General features: G+C 52.9%; 1 protein-coding gene across 1 annotated transcript in view; it reads right to left on the reverse strand.

Annotated features, from left to right (window-relative positions):
• Window positions 1-3,256: 3,256 nt before the first annotated feature.
• The window catches only part of TENM4 (teneurin transmembrane protein 4), a 725,358-nt gene continuing 710,637 nt past the window's right edge, over window positions 3,257-17,977 (reverse strand). Inside the window, exons 29-32 of the mRNA XM_037138546.2 lie at window positions 14,694-14,990; window positions 11,706-13,320; window positions 6,773-6,915; window positions 3,257-4,220 (exon numbers count right to left, since the gene is read on the reverse strand). Coding sequence (XP_036994441.2) covers window positions 3,462-4,220; window positions 6,773-6,915; window positions 11,706-13,320; window positions 14,694-14,990 — 2,814 coding nt within the window. The 3' untranslated portion in view covers window positions 3,257-3,461. The remainder of the gene's footprint in view (window positions 4,221-6,772; window positions 6,916-11,705; window positions 13,321-14,693; window positions 14,991-17,977) is intronic.

Below are 17,977 nucleotides of genomic sequence, written 5' to 3' on the forward strand. Positions count from 1 at the left end.
GCCTTTGCATAATGGAACATCCTGCCATCTGGAAAGGTGGTACTTAAAGTCCCAGCTAAAAAGGCCCTTCATTTTTTTAAGTAAGTCTGATTCCTCGTTATGTGTCTACAAAGTCACTGCCCAGTCTTCCTCACCTTCACCTTATGCTCCCATCCCACCCTGTCCTGACCTTGTAAAATCACACCTCCTGGCTGTCCTCAACCTCCGGCCAGTTTGTGAGGGATTGTTTCAAATCCTCCACCCCAAGGTGGAAAGCAGCCAGCAGTTCTGAGACAAGCACCCAAAGCCGACAGACAAAAGCATCATTTACCGTGGAGTTTCTCCCCCGCTTCCCCTCGGGAGAGCTCTGCCCCTCAGAGCTACGTCTGGAGTTGGGTAAAAAGAAAGTCTCATCCTAGAAAAAGCAAAGCTGGGGAATCACCAAAGTCCTTTTTCAGGTGCTGGCAGAGGGCTGAGGATGAGGGGCTAATGGCGGATGTGGAGAGCAGGGGAGAATTCCTCCAAAACAAACCTTTTTCTAGGGTGAGAAGATGGCATCCTGCAGAATCATGAACGTAGCCAGAGAAGGAGGCTGGCTGCTCCAGGCAATGGGCCTGTTTTGGTTGGTTAATGCCAAAAGGGTAGGTGCCATCAAGGATGGGATTCGATGGCTAGAGGCCCCTGAACAGGCAGGGGGCGCTCTGGCTTATGCCTTCAGATTCACTCTCCCTGCAGGACTGGGATCACTGGCCTCCACAGGAGGAGGGGCTGAGAGGGGAAGCACCTGATTGGCCTGCCCACCCGAATGGGGAAACCAATTCCAAACCGGCCTACGAAACCTGAAACCCAGGCCAGGAGCAGTCTCCAGGGGCAACCGCACCAATGTGAAACTGAGGTGCACGGTGCTGCCTGCTCCACACCTGAGACCCCTTCTTTCAAGCCTGGGGATGCTTCAGCTTCTCCCTGCACAGAGGCTGGGCCTCCTTGGTGGTATGTGGCCCAGGGAAAATAGAACATCAGTCACTTAAAGAAAAGGAGCACTCACTAATTCTGTGTTTTGATCTTTAAATGTCCACACTGTTACTTTGGTGGGGGTGGACGGCCAGAGGGCTGGGAGGTGCAGGGCAAGGACGCCCTGGGCCCTCATGACGTCCCTGGCTGGCCTTGACTGATGTCGGGCGACCAGCGTGGAACTGGTCAGCAAGGTCAAGGGGCAAGAGAGCTTTGTGCAAGGGCCCCTGTGTCAAGAGTACATTTTGAGAGGCATAAGTCTATTTTGGATAAAATGCCGTGTTCTTCAGGCCAAGCTGTTTTCCATCCCCTCCAAGAATAATCCTGCTGGGCGGAGCCCACCACCAGCTCCCGCTGCCTTCAATGGACCCGAGGAGCATGCGTCTGACTCAGTGGAGCTCTGGACCCAGAGGCGCGGGGTATCCAGTGGACACACAGGCCAAGGTGCACTGTTGCAGCAGCGTGACTTTTTTTGGAATCAGGAAGAGCACTTAGCGAAACACATCCTCTAATCCCAGTGGGATGACATAAGGCAAAGCCCCACCTCCCGAGAAGCTGTGGATGCCTCCCGCTGCCAGGCAGAACCCAGGCTCCGAGCCGCCCCGCTTCTCGTGCAGCCAGAGGCCTTCTTGGTTTCATCAGCTTGTGTAATATTCTGAAGACTCAGTGAGTAAGGCTATAAAGGTGCCATGAGCTTATCAGTCCAACAAGGTTGCCACAGGGAAGAGCTCAGACTCAGAATTCATTTTCCACACTTAATGTAAATGTAACCCATAAAAGTCCCATTTTCTAAGAAGCCTAGTTCAAAAGGAAGCACTTGGCTTCCCCTTGTGGTCTCCCAGAGCCTCCTGTGAGTGGTAATGACAATGGTAATTAGGCAGATGAACCAGGAACAAGCTCCTGGCTCTTGCTGCCACCCTGCCCTCCCCTCCCTCCACGCCTCCTCTGGCCTGGTTGGCTGCTGCCTCTCCCTGTGCATGCCCTCCAGGTGTGGGCTGTACACACTCCTGAGAGGGCTTCAGCCTTTTCCTAATGACCTCAGGCAAAGGTCTTCACAGGGACCCCTGGGACCATGGCCTCCAGGATCCATGGGCACCAGCCTCGGGAGCTGCCTCTGGTCCTGGTGGGGGGCTTGACATCACCAGGCCACCAGAGTGGCTGTTTTCCTTCTTTCTTTAAAACCCCAGGGAAGCTGTTTTAGAATAACTTCACAGAAGGAATTTTCTGAAAGCCTCTCCTGCTGCCTTCAACTCTGCGATTAGCCCGTAGATGGAAGGCGGAGGAGCCTTCGGACGCTGGTTAGAAGAATGCTTGGCTCATGCCATCCTCTCTTTGGCTGACGTTTTCTTAAACATCTTTCCAGAATCAAAAGCCACCAAGCCCCTCTCTCCACACTCCTATTTCTCAGTGGTGGCGGCTGAGCAATGGAGGGGAGCTACCCCGAGTCCTGGGGAGCGGGCTTCCCACGGAAGGCAGGCTGGTACCCTCGCCACCACCGCCATCCTTGGGCCTTGGCGGCCTCCCCCTCCCTGGACCTGGTGCCCACACTGAGGGCTTGCTGTGCGGTGCTGGTTCTCACATTGGACTTTGGCAGAGAAGAGGAGGTGAATACGAAGCCAGCCATAGTCATCCGGGGCGCCCCTGCCTCTTGGCGAGCATGAGGCTCGTAGCCCTGGGATGCTCTGTCACCAGACTGGGGAGAAGGACCCGGGAGACACTTTCTCCGTCCCAGCATGGGGCTGGCACCAACAACTACACAGGGTTTGCAAAAGGGGCAGGGGTTTCATTTAGCATCAACAATATAAAGCTTGACCAGGACTTGGGGGCAGCTTGAAAGAGGTGCTGAATGAATTGCGAAATTCTCCGGAGAAAGATGAAGTCATCTGGGGGCCTCCCCAGGCACAGAACACAGTGAATAGGAAGTAACTCATCTGTGGGGGCTCAGCCAAGGATCCTCAGGTCCTGCAGACCTTCCTTCCGGGCCCCTTAGAAGTTTGGAACTGGCCTGTTTCTCTCCACACCCCCCACTCCTGCCCGACCCCCACTGAGGAAAGGGTTACATGAGACAAGTTAGCACAGACACTCGTGTCCCACATCACACTGGGTACCGAGGGACAAGGACACACACCAGGAGATGCGTCTCAGGGAGGAGCGATATACCTCAGACAACAGGGGAAAATCCTCAAGGAAAAGGGAACAAAAGACAAGAAAGTTTTCATTGTGATCACACTACACAAAAAAATACCTTCTGTTCTTTGCAAAAAAAAATGTGTGAAGGCCAATTTTGTGTTTTTCTTTTCTTAAAAAAAAAGGATGTTGCATAAATTATAATGCAACCAGTATCTTTTTTTTTTCTTTTCTGCACTTGTTAAAAAAAGGATTTTTTTTTTTTTCGAAGTACAACACAGTCAGGTGTGCGGCCACAAAAGAGTAGCTGTCTTTGGCAAGAAGTCCAGGCCGGGTCTTCTCTGTCACCTTCGGCCCATCTCGCTCTGTCTCATGAAGTGGATGTTGCTGGCGCTGTCTGACAGTTCCGGGTACTGCTCCACGGAGATCACGAAGAAGCCGTCGTAGCCTTGAACCCGCCCTGTGTTCAGCGCCTGCTGCTTCTCCCCCTCTGTCCAGGCCCGCAGGCCCTCCTCCCCTTCCCTAAGTCGCTGCTGCTCACGGGCCCAGGCCTGGCGCACGGCTCTCTGCCGGGCCAGCTCCAGCACCCGCGCTTTCTCCTCATCCAATGTGGTCCCATAGCGGGTGTTCAAGCACAGTGCCCCGTGCTGGAGCTGAATGTCTGTGTAGCGTCTAGTCCTGCCGTTGAGCATCGTGTTGATCTGGGACACGGTGACATTGACCCCATTCTCCAGGGTTCGCCGCCCCCCACTGAGGCCCAGGATGGCCAGGTCAGCTTCTGAAGGCCCTGGTTTCACAAAGTAGTGGGTGTCCACCCCCTCAATGGTGAAGTGCAGGTTCTCCAGGTAGTGGGCATTGTTCAAGATGGCGGCTACCCTCCGCCCATCCTCGTTGGCCACACTTATGATGTCTGTGGTCACTCGGCCATCCTTCAAGGCAAACTTGACCCCCTTACCAAATATTGAGCCACTGGACGCAAACTTCTTTGTCTTTGGGGCCTGCTGGCAGCTGGTGATTGTTGAGCCGTAGAGCTGGTCAAAGCGTTCTAGGGTGACGAAAGCCTTGAGCTGCTTTTGCACTTCACACTGTACCCCAAGGATAGACTAAAGGGGGGCAGAGGGAGGAAGGAGAGAAAACGAGTGAGACCAAGGAAAAAAACCCAAGGGTCTGGAGAATCAGTTTATATAACTAAGTCAAATCTATGCACATTTATTCAGCTTAGCATGTGGTTCTCCTCCTGATCCTGAGAGCATCCAGCCACCCTCCAACCAGTCATTAACCACCTTTCCGCTCAGAAACTGTTCAGGGGGTATCTACTCCACACCAAGTCCTTCCCCAGGCACTGGAATTACAGCAATGAACCAGGCATTGTCCTACCCATGAACAAATCATCATTTAGTAGGGAAAGACAGTGCGACAGCAAATAAGTACAATCAAATGTGGCCAAAGAGTAGGAGTGGCTATAGCTAAACAATTCACAGTCATTGTCTCATTTCATCTCCGCAGTGACTTTATATAACTGGTGTTGTTACTATTCCGACTTAAGACCTAAGAAAGCTAAGGATCAATGAGGTTACAACTGGCCCACCAAGCATCCAGGTCAACGGTCAAACCCAGGTCTGTCTAACTGTAGAGGCTCGGTTTGGAGGGAGGGCTCCTGAGTAGGGAGCAGCAAACAAGGCCCGGAATATCTCAGCCTGAAGGTGGAGGGGTGAGGTCAGGGAGGCAGGGTTCCAGGACAAGCTCCTATCTGAGCTGGGACTGGGGGGGACGAGGGGGTAATGTTAGATGGAGGAATGGCCAGCAGACATAGTAAGATGACAAGAAGTGATTTATCTAAACCCTCTTACTCTGCTTTCTTGCTCTCTGCTGTGTTTGTAAATGATTTTCAAGGAAGGCCTCTCCCCCACTGTTTCCTGAAGGATCCTCAGGTGCCCCTACGCTTGGCTGCTTTGGGGGGCACTTTGGGCCCTGTTTTCTTGGCCTACTGCCTACCTGTCCCTCCATGGCGCAGGGAGCTCGGCGGGGCCGCAGGCCCCTGGGCCTTATTAGCAACTCAGGGAAATGGCTTTCGAAACAGGCCCATTGGCTTCTCACTGAAATTAAGTCCTCTTTATAATTAATAGAACCCTGTCTGTGAACAATTATTTCCTAGAGTTTCACGAAAGCTGCAGTGCTCAACAACAAAGATCTCCGATGCCTGCCAAGGGCAGAAATCAATAATGCATTGACAGGCCGGGCTGGCGAACAGGCTGTCGGAGCTGGGGCTCTCTCCGTGCAGCGGAGAAGGCGACCTGGTGGCGGAGGAAGAGCTGAGCCGCCGAAATCAGCCCTGGGACCAGGCTGTGCCGTGGGCATCTGGGCCACCTGGAGGGCTCCTGGGGGCCGAGGAGGGGCAGGGCAGGCTGAGGGCAGCGGAGAGCAGCAGAAAGAGGACGGGCTTGGTGGCCAGACAGACTTGGATTCTCATCACCACCTGCCTCTTCCAGCTGAGCGACCTTGGGTAAGTTCTCTCTCTCTCTGAACCCGCATCTCCTCATCTGTAACATGGGGAGACATGCCCAATTCATGAGGTTGCTTACTTCTCTCAACCATTTGTTCATTCAGTGAAAGTTTTCCATGCACCGGCTCTGGGCTAGGTGCTTTGCTGGGTACCACATAAGACCCATTGTTTGCCCTTGTGGGGTTCATAGTCTAGTGCAGAGACAGGAAGAACAGGAGTCAAAACCCAGGGTGGTGAGTGCCATGAAGGAGGAAGTGAGGGGTGCCACCAGAGCAGAGAGGTGCAGGGTCCGGGGGAAGGAGACGGCTGGAGGCCTAATGGAATCAGGTAGGAGTAAGAAATATGGAAATGTGGATGCGTACCTAAGGTTCCACCCCCAGCAGTGTGTCCCCTGACCGCCCTGCTCTCCTCCTATCTGCACTGCGATCCCCTGAAAGCCTGGTCTCTGCTTGACTCTTTCCTCCTTTCACTGACTGCAGCCGGGGGCCCAGGAGGGCCAGCGCCTAGCACAGACGTTATGAGTGGGCCGTGGTGGTGTTGAGCAAACGGATGTCTAAAGTAGGGGGTGGGGTGGGGGGAAACTGTTTCAAAGGACCTTTACAGCGATATGATCCTTTGAGCCTTTGAAACTGAGTCATGAAAAAGAGACAAGACAAAGGAATGTTTTTTGAGCATCTACAAACAGACCTGGGTTTGAATCCCAGCTCTGCCCCTCTGTGCCATGTGGCACTGGAGAGCCTCGGGCATAAGATCTGCAAATGAGAACAGCGGTACCAGGGGAGAACTATGAGTTAACCTGTGTGGAATGCCTCATGCACAGACAGGTGCAGGGAGGTGCTCAGAGAAATGCCACATTCGTTTGTAGAACGCGTCTTCCCTCCTTGCACACTGGAGTGAGCAGCGACAAAGGCTCACTGCGTTGGTGGAACTCCAAACTCAGTGTAACATATACAACTTAATACAGCTTGCGAGGGCGTGGAGTCCATGTGCCATTCTAGCTGCGTCCACGGCAGCCCACCAGTTGCGCAGCTACAAAGCGTTTGCTGAGCAGTTTCTGGTGGGCGCTGTGGACGCACCGCATCTGTTTCTGCTGGTGGCCCAGACCTTCCTGAAAAGCTGGCAGGGCTCCCTCCAGAAATGCGCCCGAGTTACCTTGCTGTTGTCCCACTCCTGGGTTTTCATCTGCGTGTGCGTGAGCTCATAGGACGGTTCCATGGCATCCGTGTCGGGCTTGGGATAGCCAGGAATCACATTGTGAAGCTGGAATCCAAAGGTGAGCAGCCAGCTGTTGACATCTGGGTGGGAGAGAAGCAGAAACACCCCCGAGGGGTAAGTCAGGGGACCGCAGGTGTGACAGATCCGATACAGCGGCCTGCAGCTGGGCTGAGGGTGTGGAGCGGGGCTGTGGGAGGGTCGGCGGGTGCAAGCCCTCTGGGAATTGGTTTTACGGTACTAATGCTACAGAGACCCTTGGGACCTAGCGACCCCGTCCTAGCCGTGAATCTCCGAGAGATGCACCCTAAGCAGAACCTAGGTTTCCAGGCTCCCCTCTCTGCCATCACTCTACCTCACCGGGACCGGCAGCTTCATACTCCCGAGGCAGCTGTCGACGGGGGAGGACTCCTCCACACGGACCCCAACATCAATAGGAAACTCCTGCAGAGGGACAACTGCCACTCCCAAAGGAAAGATTTATAGGAATGACTTTCAAAGGGAAAATTCACTTAAGAAACAAATTCCCCATCTTCCTCCAATTCTTTTTGCAGGGATTAGAGCTCAGGGCCAAAGCACCACTGGGCACAGAGATGGCCTCTGCCAGCCGTCAGAGCCCCCTGGTCCTGGCTGTCGGCCTGAAGAGGTCACTGACGCTAACCTCCTTGTGCCGTCTTTATATAGGGCTTGAGGACCCAGCCCCAGACACGGGATTTATCGACTTGTCACATTCCTTGGGGATTACTAGTTACAAATACTCTGCATAGGGACAGGTAGAATTTTGACCTGGGCATTTGGCTCATTAAAGAACTGAATCAGAAAGCCAAGGCATGAGGAAAAGCGAGTGGAGGACGTATGACCAGCTGGCCGGCTCTGTCACTGATGCCTTCTGTGTGCCCAGCACCGTGTCACACACACTCTTCTCGGTCATGGGGACCTTGAGGGGAGCTGGGGCATGGGCACAGGCAGCTCTGACTGCAGAGAAGGGATGCAGAGGTCAGCAGTCTCTCAGCCGGACAGCCTGACAAGTCTCTGTGAAGAAGGTGGCATTTAAGCCAGACACTGAATGCTGTGCCCATTTTGTCAGGCTTTGATGGAGCGGAAGGGGGCATTTCAGGAAGACTGGTGCATAAGGGGCGAGGCCTGAAGAGGGCGGGCGAGGGCAGGGAGTGTTCAGGTCACCAGACAGCAGAGAGAGAACCAGAAGGGGGAACCGTGGTTGGAGCAAGAGAGCCTGGAGGGCAGGCAGCGGTGATTTGGGGCCTGGAGGAGACAGTGAGTGTGACTCGGCAGATAAAGCAGTTGTTGACCAGAGGCTTGGCATCCAAAGTGTGGGGAAGGCAGGGTTTGGAAGTGAGGCCCAAGGCCAGCAGCTCCGGGCTGCGGGCACCCAGGCCTTGCCTTTAGCTTCTTTCCAGGAGACAGACCCCTGACCTGGGAGGTCTGTTTAGGGTGCAGGCCTTGGTGGAACTGTCTTTCTCTACCATCCACTGAGTTCACCCCAGTCAAGGGGGTGTTTTTCGAGGGCCAAAGACTGTGTCCCTCTCTCCACTGCCTTCACATTCAGGAACCTTCTGTTTGCCTTCCTTGTTTCTTTTGGATGTCCCAGAGCCCCTCTGGTGGGGTGGGGGGGGTGAGACCTGGAGGCGCCAAGGTATAGAAGAGAAAGCTTGGAAACCCAGGTTCTACTTCTAGAAAGATCACAGGGGAAGGACATGGTGAGGCAAGACAAAGCCCAGGTCCAAACTCTGGCTCCTAGACTGCAAACCGTGTGAACTCGGACAGTCTCCTAAACCATTTCCTCACCTGCACACTGATGGTAGAAATGGTTTCCAGTACGTTGTGGAGAAGAATACTAGGAGTGTCACCGTCTGGGGGCAGCCACCAGACCACGGGGACTGCTGTGCACTTGTTACAGAAGTGTATTTCACAGTGTCCAGCTCCCTTTCTGGTTCATAGAAGGTTTTCTGTGTTTCCTCAAACCCTTGCCTCCACCTCCCTGGGCCTCCATTTCCCCATTTGTAAGGTGAGGCGCTGGGCAAATTCCCTGTCCTCACTGAGTTTCTGAGAATCTCTGACTCTGCGAATCTTGGCTCTTTGGAAAATGAAAACCAACAATAAAGATGGGGCAGTTGGGGGAACCCTACCAAGCCATTTTGCCTGAGGCTGAGAACTTGCACCTGAATTTGTAGTTGCAAAGGGAATCCATCAGGAATACTGCAAAGTCCCAGGAATCCAGGGCTCTGGGAGGGGGTGGGGCCGTAACTGTAAGTGATGGGAGGTGGGCAGCGTTCTCATCATGCCTTTAGCGAAAATGCTGAAATTGTTTTATTTCATTTTATTATTATTTATTTCTTTTACAGTTGGCTTTTCTGAAGAGTTGAGAATTCTACTCTTCCTCCTTACGGCGTCAGACGCAGACCCATCCCTCAAGTTAAAAGGCTCTTCTCTGCTCACCTGTCCCAAACTGCAGGGTGGCCCCCTCCCTGGGGTGGTGATGAAAACTAACCCATTTGGTGCCCTTTACAAACTGAATCTGAATCCGAGAAGGAGGACTTTGGAGTCGAAGGGAGCGCAGGTCTAACCCCAGCCTGCCCCTTCTAAACAGGCCTGTGCTGGTACCTCTGCCCCTCACTTTGCTCCTGTAGAAGTGGGGCTGCAAGTGAGGGTCAAGTGCAATAGCGATTGTGGTGCCTCTGTGGTGGACATATGTGGGTTGTCTTCCTAGCACCCCATTCTGCCTTCTCGGGTCTTCATGTAGTTCTAGGGAAGGTGACACCACCCAGCAGTTCAGTAATGGAGCATGTGACCTAGGCGAAGCCAATCAGTGCATTCTATCTCCCCAGCAACAGCCATTCATTCAGTTGTCATGTGACCTAAGCCTATCCAATTGGAGTATATCTCAGAATCTGAAGAAATTTTTGGGAAAAAGATGCTCTTTTTAATATTGTTGTTGCTGGATGTGAATGCGGTTGCATGTAGACCATGGAGAAGCTACAAGGTAAGATTTAGGGAGAATTAGCAGTAGTTTGGTTTTAGTACTAAAATGGTTTTTTTGCACCATTTTTTTTTCAGCTACAGTAACCTGCCAAGACATCGCACAGGAAACTCACTGCACAGTGAGGCAGGGCGTGAGATGAATGCAGACGGATGTAATGGAAATGTCCCTTCAGCCTGTTCAGCTCTCCTAGGGCTGGCAGCAGGCGAGCATGGTGGGGAAACTCAGTGGGGACACTCAGTGCAGCCACAGGCCCCAAGGTGCCCCCGTCACACCTGCACACCCTGCGTTCTCGTCTTCCCCACCCCTGGGACTCTGAACATAGCCACCTGAATTCTCTCACACAGCCTTCTGGAATTCTTCCCTGAAAGAAGAACCCTCTAATTGCTGTCAGCAGAAACAGGGGCCAGATGGGGCCACCAAGTCGGGGACAGGATCCATGTCCCTCAGGGGCACTCATGTGAGCTGTACACATGGCCCTCTCCACACTCTTGTTTGTGCCGTTCCCTCCCCCCGGACTGCCCTTCTGTCCACTACCTGGTGGAGGTCCACTCATGAGCAGGCCTCAGATACAAGCTGCTCCCTGGGCAGGGCCATCGGTACAGCCATTGGTACGGGCCCCTCCCGCTGGACAGCAGGTGTCTGCCTCCCCTCCCACCGTGTGCATTCCTGGAGGCCAGCGATCATCCTTCTACCCCTACTGCCTGAACCAGTGGCTGCATGGGGGGGGGGGGCACTTGTTGAATGAATGAAACTGCCTTAACACAGGGGGCAAGAGGAGTGTGTCACAAGTTCAGATATGCCACAAACTCCCATCTATACCAAATCCCCATAGCTACTCCTAGGTGGAGGTCATCTGTGTCTGGGAGTGGCTGCTTGCTGGGAGGACTGTGGCTGCTGGAGACATGTGTGGCATGTTGACATACATGTATGACATACATATACTCAAGCTGGTTTTACAGTGGAAAGCAAAGCCCATTTTTTTAAATCAGAGGCTGGAGGAAAAGGGACCAGCATGAGCCATGTGCTGTGCTGGGCAGGCTTTGAAAGGCATCTCAGATTAGCCTTGCCCAAGGTCAAGTTCTTTTTTCTATTTGCCTGTCTGTCCTTTACTCCTTTGCTTAGTTTTTTCCTACCCTCTTCGGATTGAATATGTTTTGTATCTCCACTGTTGACTGATTTGCAATGACTTTGTTTTACTTTTTAGTACTTACTCTAGGATTTACAATATGCCTACTTGTCAGAGTCAGGGTGGGTATTTTAACATCAATGTACAAACTGGGAATTCAGGAAGATAAGTAATTGTGACTACAGTAGCTTAGGAATGGTGGGGCCCTTCATCCAGTTTTGTTTCTCTCCAAAGTCTGAATTTCCCATTCTTTCATCCCAACAAAGAGCATTTAAAACAAAGCCATACCTTCCCCCGACTTCCCAGAGACTCATAGCCAGCCTGCTTTCTGGGTCAGAAACTCCCAGAGTGCATTCTAAGGAATGTGTCCAGTGAGATATTAGGGTTTCAGGGTGAAAAACAGGGTTTCATGGTCGAATGAGTTTAAGAGTATGTAAATATGTTAAATGGTTCTCTTTACTACAGGCCTTCTCAGAGCCTTTCTAACCTGAAACGCAGCATGAAAATTTAACAATGGTGGCTGCCCTGTCAAATTAATTTGATGCCAGAAACAGAGCCTTCCTTTCCAGGGCATCTCTCTGGACTAATGTTTCTTCAAATACACTTTGGAAAATGCTGCTCTAAGAGAGAGTCAGTGCTTCCCATCACCCACGGCAGCTTTCGCAAGGATGGCCATCTTGTCAGACGACCAGAGCCACAGGAAGAGATGACCAGTGTCCACCCCCTGAATGAGCCCTGATCCTCACCTGTCATGAAGCACTTGATGTCCTGAGAGTTGCTGATGGGGTTGTTGTTTTTAAACATGTAGAGATTAAAAGGCATGATGTTGCTGCTACTAAGGTGCTTCCACAACTCGTGGTCCGGGCTAGTCCAGCGCCCAGCCAGCACGTCGTAGTCCCGTCGGCCCAGGTGGACGAGCTTGGTGAGTGGATCGTAGAGGCCGCCGTGGTAGCCGATGATGATCTGGAAGTTGGGGTTGGTGTCCATGTAGATTTCCCCATAGGCCGTGTACAGGACCTGCTTGATCATCAGGCCTGTTCCACTGAAGACAGCAAGAGGCGTCCCGATGTTGTCACAAGCTATGTAGAACTCATCGCCGCTGCTCAGCTCCATGGCAAAGAGGTGTCCTTGCAGGTCATAGTAGAGGGATGTGATCTCAGAGCTGGAGTGGTTGTAGAGGTGGGTGACCTTGGTGGGGTTGGTCAGATCCGCATAGAAGAACTGCAGGTGGTGGCTGTGGCTGCTCTTGCTGGACACGCGCCGCCCCAGGCCGTCATAGCGGTACCTGACGCTCCAGCCCCCCGCCCGGTTGTAGGCCCTGATGAGCAGGCCAGCTGAGTTGTACTCAAAGACGTCGCCACCCCGCTGCCTAAGGAAGCCATCCTCGTCCATCTTGTACTGCACGTCACCGAGTCGAGTGATGCGGTCACGGAGGTCGTACCTCAGTGGGGTGAGCCGGGCACTGTTCCCTGGACTCAGTAAGTGCAGGTTCCCATTGAGGTCATAGCTGTATCGCCAGAGCGGCTTGTCATTGATGGAGACGGTCTGTAGCTGGCCGTCGGCGTCGTACTCATAGGAGTAGCGGGTGGTGTTGGCGTAGGGGCCCACCTTCAGCTCCTTCTTCACCACCCGCCCCATGTTGTCATACTGGACCGTCATCCAGTACATGAGTGAGCGGAAAATCTCATACTGCACTTCCTTCATCCGCCCATATGCGTCAAAGTGCTTGGTGTGGGTCATGACCGCGGTGGTGATGATTTGGTTAATGTCATAGTAGATGACACCAAACTTCCCGAATTGCTCTGTCTTGCCGGATACGTCATCATAGCGATAGAGATCAATGGGCAGCGGGGTCTCGTTGATCACGGCCTGCATGCTGGTCACTCGGAAACTGTTGTCATAGTTGTAGTCAAAACGAGCGTTGACCATGCCTTCCTCGGTGAAACGGAAGATCTGGCGGTCGATCAGGGGCCCGATTTGACGGTAGCGGATGGTGCAGGTGAAGCCCTCGTTCTGCAGGTTGATGGTTTTCAGCATGCCTGCCGTCTCGTCGTAGGTGAAGCTCACCTTGGTGGTGTCGTACAGCATCTCGGCTAGCTTGGACAGCTTGCCATACTTGTAGATCACCCGGCGGCCAGTGCCCAAGTAGAAGGTGTGCAGGAGGTGCCCGTCCTCAGTGAAGTCCTGGATGACCGAGGCATTGCCCTCGGGGGGCTGGTAGATGTTCCTGTAGTAGCCCACTGAGCGAATGGTCTCCAGTGTCTGGCGGGCCACGTTGGGCATTGTCACGGAAGAGAGGCGGTCGTTCTTGTCAAATTCGAAGATATACTGCCTCTGACTGTGGAGGAGCAGCACCATGGACTGGAGGGAAGGGAAAACCAAGAGATGAGAGCCAGGTGGGGGGAGGAGGGGTAGGTCTGTGTGCCCAAGGCTTCAGGAAAGGCATGACAGGCCGAGGAAACTGGTGCTTCTCCTAAGTTATGCCCCAAACCAGACATTTCCAGCCAAGGTGCCACGAGACACCGCAGTGGGGCACAGGTGTGCTCAGGTAAGGATGGCTCTCATCCCTTGGCCCAGTAGGGCCTGGGGCCCCAGAGCACTCTGGCCATTTTCCTTCTGAGGCAAGCAGCCTTGTCTGTGTGCCCCTCTGTGTGGTACGAAAATGATGACTTTACTGTGTGATGCGGTGTTTGAAAGGCGGGGAGCACTGGCTTAAAATATTTGCAGTGTCTTCTCTCCTGGCTTCCTTGCTCCAGATCCCTTCTAAAATCAATCTTTCTACTCAAGCAAGAATGATTTTCCTAAAACACAGCCTGACAATGCCTATTGACCGCTAAACAACTTCCACAGGCTCCCTGTGGCCTACAGGAAAAAGACAACGTCTGAGGGCATTTTAAGCCTTTGCACCACTGTTTATGCAGTAACAGGTCACTGGGAATGGAGAGACCTGGCTTCTAACAACAGACTCATTGTGTAGCCCCGGGAAAGTTCTTTCCCTTACTGGCCTTGGTTTTTCAGTATGCTGGATGACCTCCAGGGTCTCTCTTAGCACTACCATGGAACATTGCTTTTGGAGATGCTCACCCAGCACCATGCAGGGGAGACTGACCCCAGAGCAAGCAGGTCCTGGGTTCTGGGCAGGTGACCAGGAGTAGAAAGCAAAGTATGGGTCTGGGAACCAAAACCGGGACATGAGGAGATTCTCTTTCAGGACAAAGTCATCAGAAAACAGCCTAGGTGGGGGGATCTAGGTATCAAAGCTACCATTTTTTCCTCTTTGGAACCAACATTTGATTTCAGGTCCTTTCTGATTCTTCCTCCCTCAGATGAAATGAATTCTGACCTGAAGCGAGGGGTTTTACCAAGACCACACCCAGCACTTGCAGCTCAGGGTTACGTACTTTGCCTCAGAACTGATCTTAGGCTTCTGCTTTCTTCTCAGGAACCAGATCACCCCAGAAGCCCTAGACCCTGGAGCAGACCTCTGCTGTTTCAGGATTCCGTAAGTTGAGCTAGTGTTTGATTCTGTCCCAGGGCCCCCACCTGCCATGTCATCATCATGACCCAACCAGATGCCTCTCAGGACCCCCTGGCCCTCTGTTGCGGATTTTCCTCAACATTTCCTTTTGGAGACCACATGGGTCAGACCTATCCTCTCAAGGTCAGCAGAGCGGGCCTGGCCATGGGTCGAGCCAGAATGGCAGGGCCAGTGAAGGAGGGAGACAGACACCTGCCTTCTCTAAGTACGTGTAGCTCCATGTCTTCCCATCAGCAAAGATCCTGGATGTGATGCGGCCCGCCTGATCATATTCCATCCTCTCAGACATGATGCCCCTCTGGATGCCGGCAATGTGGCCCCCCGGGGAGTACGTCACATTGACGCCATTCAGCCTGCTGCTGGGTGACCAGAGGCTGGGCCGCCCCGCCTGGTCATACAGGATCCGGAGGGTGAACTTGCGGTGGTCATCATAGATCTTCTCTGTCCGTGTCACGCGGTCAAAGTCCAGAGACAGGAGGTTCCGATTGTGAACCTGGAAGGGGGTAGGAGGGAGGAGAAAATTAATCTGGATAGTGACGACTTCAGTATGAGAAGCTCCTGAGTACAGGAGGCAGCACAGGTCGTGGGTGTCAACAAGATTTAGGTCCTGACTCTGTCACGTGTCAGCTCTGCAAAGTTTCCTCACCTGTAAAATGGGAATGATAATGCCAGTTACAGAGGGCTGTTGTGGGGGCAAAGATGATGCAGATGCTGAGCAAACCGTAGCCGTCCCTGCAGACGATCCATATCAAGTCCCACTGTGATTTTTCTAATGAGGACAAAAGGCAGATCCTCTCGACTCCCTCTTGAAAAGGGAAAGACCCGGTGGGGCCAGCAAATGAAAGCCTTACCCCATTCACTATGTGCCAGGCACTGTGCTCGTGTTTGACACCAAGGGATGTGAAGGGACATGCTCCAGGTCTGGTGGCTGGGGAGCGCCTGAGTCTGGGTTTGACTGTCCCCACGGCAATGTGCCAACAAATGCTCAGTGGTCCTCTAAGAAAGTCCAACCCTTCTTGGGGCTTTGGACCTCCCTCCCCAGCGGGGACCTCTCCTGCCCTCTCTCACTACAAGGAGGGCTTCTCGGTCATGCTGGTCAGCTCCCACGGCTGCTTCTCCTCCCTGGAGGGCCTGGGGGGCAGTGCAGGCTTGAATCTGGGATGGCTTCTCTGGCTGTGGGGACACCGTCCTGGCTTTGGCACGTTTGCTCCTGCCTCTGGGACCAGGAGCCCCTTGTATGATCCCCACCTGGGCTGGCAGGTCAGCACGACTCCCTTTTCTTTTTGAGTCAGAAACACAGGGCTCCCACAGGGGTAGCAGGGAGTCAGAATTTTCCACATTTTAATAAAGAAATATACTTCAGAGGCCTGTTTCTGTATTTGGTACCTGCTACCCCTGAAACAGTGCTAGGTGCTCTAAAGCTAAAATGCTGACTACCTTGAGTCGGTGTTTGGGTACATTGGGTACATGTCCTCACTTTTCCATCAGTCGCTGGTTAAAGAGGACAAGGCAGGTCATGTGATGCAGAACCGCACATGGGGGCCAAGGTCACGGAGGGCCGTCTGGGGCTCTGTGTGGCAAAACAGGGCTCAGGTCTAGAAATTAAGGCCAGGATACCAGTCTCAATTCTGTGACTTTCTGTGTGACCTTGGGCAAGTGTCTTTCCCTCTCTGGGTCTTAGTTTCTTCCTCTGTAAAGCAAAGGGCTGTCAAGAGGATTGAAGAAACCTAAGTAAATTACATAGTGGAGTGTTGGGCACATAGAAGGTACTGAATTAATGACTGTGCAATTATTTCCTTGAAATGACAACAAATGATCGTGGTCATTCTCTGAGGAAGAAGAGGCGTGTGTGTCTCCCCCTTCTTCCCGAACAAATACTGAAGCCCAGAAAATAAGACTTACAACGATGGTGCTGGGACGACGTGAGCTGGGAACGGCCTGGGTGTGATAAGGACGCCTTCCCAGGGGTAATCAAACACGACCGAAGAAGCAAAAACAGTGTGGCAGACAATTCCCGTGAAAAACTGAGGCGTGGGAGGCCGAAGCTATGCTTGTTGCCGGGAGCACAAAGGAAGCTGCAAGGTCTGTGCCACCAGCAACGATGGGACCCTTTTTACAGCATCATTTGGAAGGTCTCTTGTGACTCCCCCCCAAGTGCTGCCACCCAGCCAGCTGCCCCTGTCATCCCCTGGAGGACCCCTGGTGAAGGGGAGCTACACCTCTGTGGCAAAAATTAATAAAATTGAATTAAGCAGCTCACTGGGGAACTGCCTAATGCTTCCTGTGCTTGGCAGTGGCGGCAACGAGATTATTTTACATCTTTCTTTATTAAAAAAGTTCCCAGTTGCATTAAAAAATGAGCTCCATTATGGGGAGGCGCACCGGCTGACATTCTAATTCCACATGCTGCCACCGTGGGTGGCCATTTATATTCGGAGGATGCGGAGATGTGGCCACCTCACTGGAGCGCTGTTAATCTCAGGCTGAGAGAGAGACCAATTCGAGCCTGGGAAACTTTTGGTCCAGTTCACATGGCTGAGAGGAAATGCTAATAGCACTAAATGCTGCCACTTATAGACACCTGGGGTCTACCAGCACCTGGCTAGGTATGTCAAATACATCATCTGGGTTCTGCAGGAGAGTCTAAGGCTCAGAGGAGTTGCTCAAGGCTGCACGTGGCCCAGGGCAAATTGCCCGTTCAGCCCACTGCCTCCCACGTTCATGAGAGGCTGCCAGGGAGTTCACATGGGGCTCGGTGAGGCCACAGAGGACAAAGCAGAGAGGTCTTCTGTAGGGAACTAGGGGAAGGCTGTTTCCCACGTTAAATTGTTGCTCAAGTTCTTGGCTGTTGAGAGGAGACAGGAAACCTAGTTTTCTGGCTCTAGTGGTATGATATTGGATAAGTCACTTAATGTTTCTATATCTGTGGTGAGAATTTAACTATGAGACAGGGTGCCTATTCTCGAGTCCTTACCACCACCTAGCTATGAGAGTCTGGGACGATTCCTTTTCTCTCTGGAACTCGGTGCCCCGTGTGTGAAACAGGGGCTTGAATAAACTTTCTTCGCTAAAGGGCAGGGCTCAAGACTGCCCAAGCCACATGGCATTGAGGACGCTTCTATGGTTTCTAGGAGTCAGGACCATCCGGTTCAGCTCAGCAAGTCTCTACAGAGCCCTGTGGTGTCCGAGGTACCGTGCTGAAAGCCAGGGCTGGTCTCTTTGCCTTCATTCTCCCCATCCTCTTCCTTTTTAAAACTCCAGGGCAGAGAAGCTGGGCAGTCAGGCCCTGGGGCAGAGAAGCCACACTCTGGGACTCCTGGGAGCGAGGCAGAGAAAGGGCAGATTCGGGGGCACCCACGTACTAAGGTCACTCTGGAATGCCAGGCCACCGATGCCAACCCGCTGGCAGTGACGGCTATGGTGGGGTTGTTTTGTTCATTTAGAAAGGATAACAGCCTGAAAAAATTAGAGAATACGGCT

The sequence above is a fragment of the Artibeus jamaicensis genome, unplaced genomic scaffold, assembly GCF_021234435.1.
Source record: "Artibeus jamaicensis isolate MK-2021 breed Jamaican fruit bat unplaced genomic scaffold, CSHL_Jam_final contig_64, whole genome shotgun sequence".
NCBI lineage: Eukaryota > Metazoa > Chordata > Mammalia > Chiroptera > Phyllostomidae > Artibeus > Artibeus jamaicensis.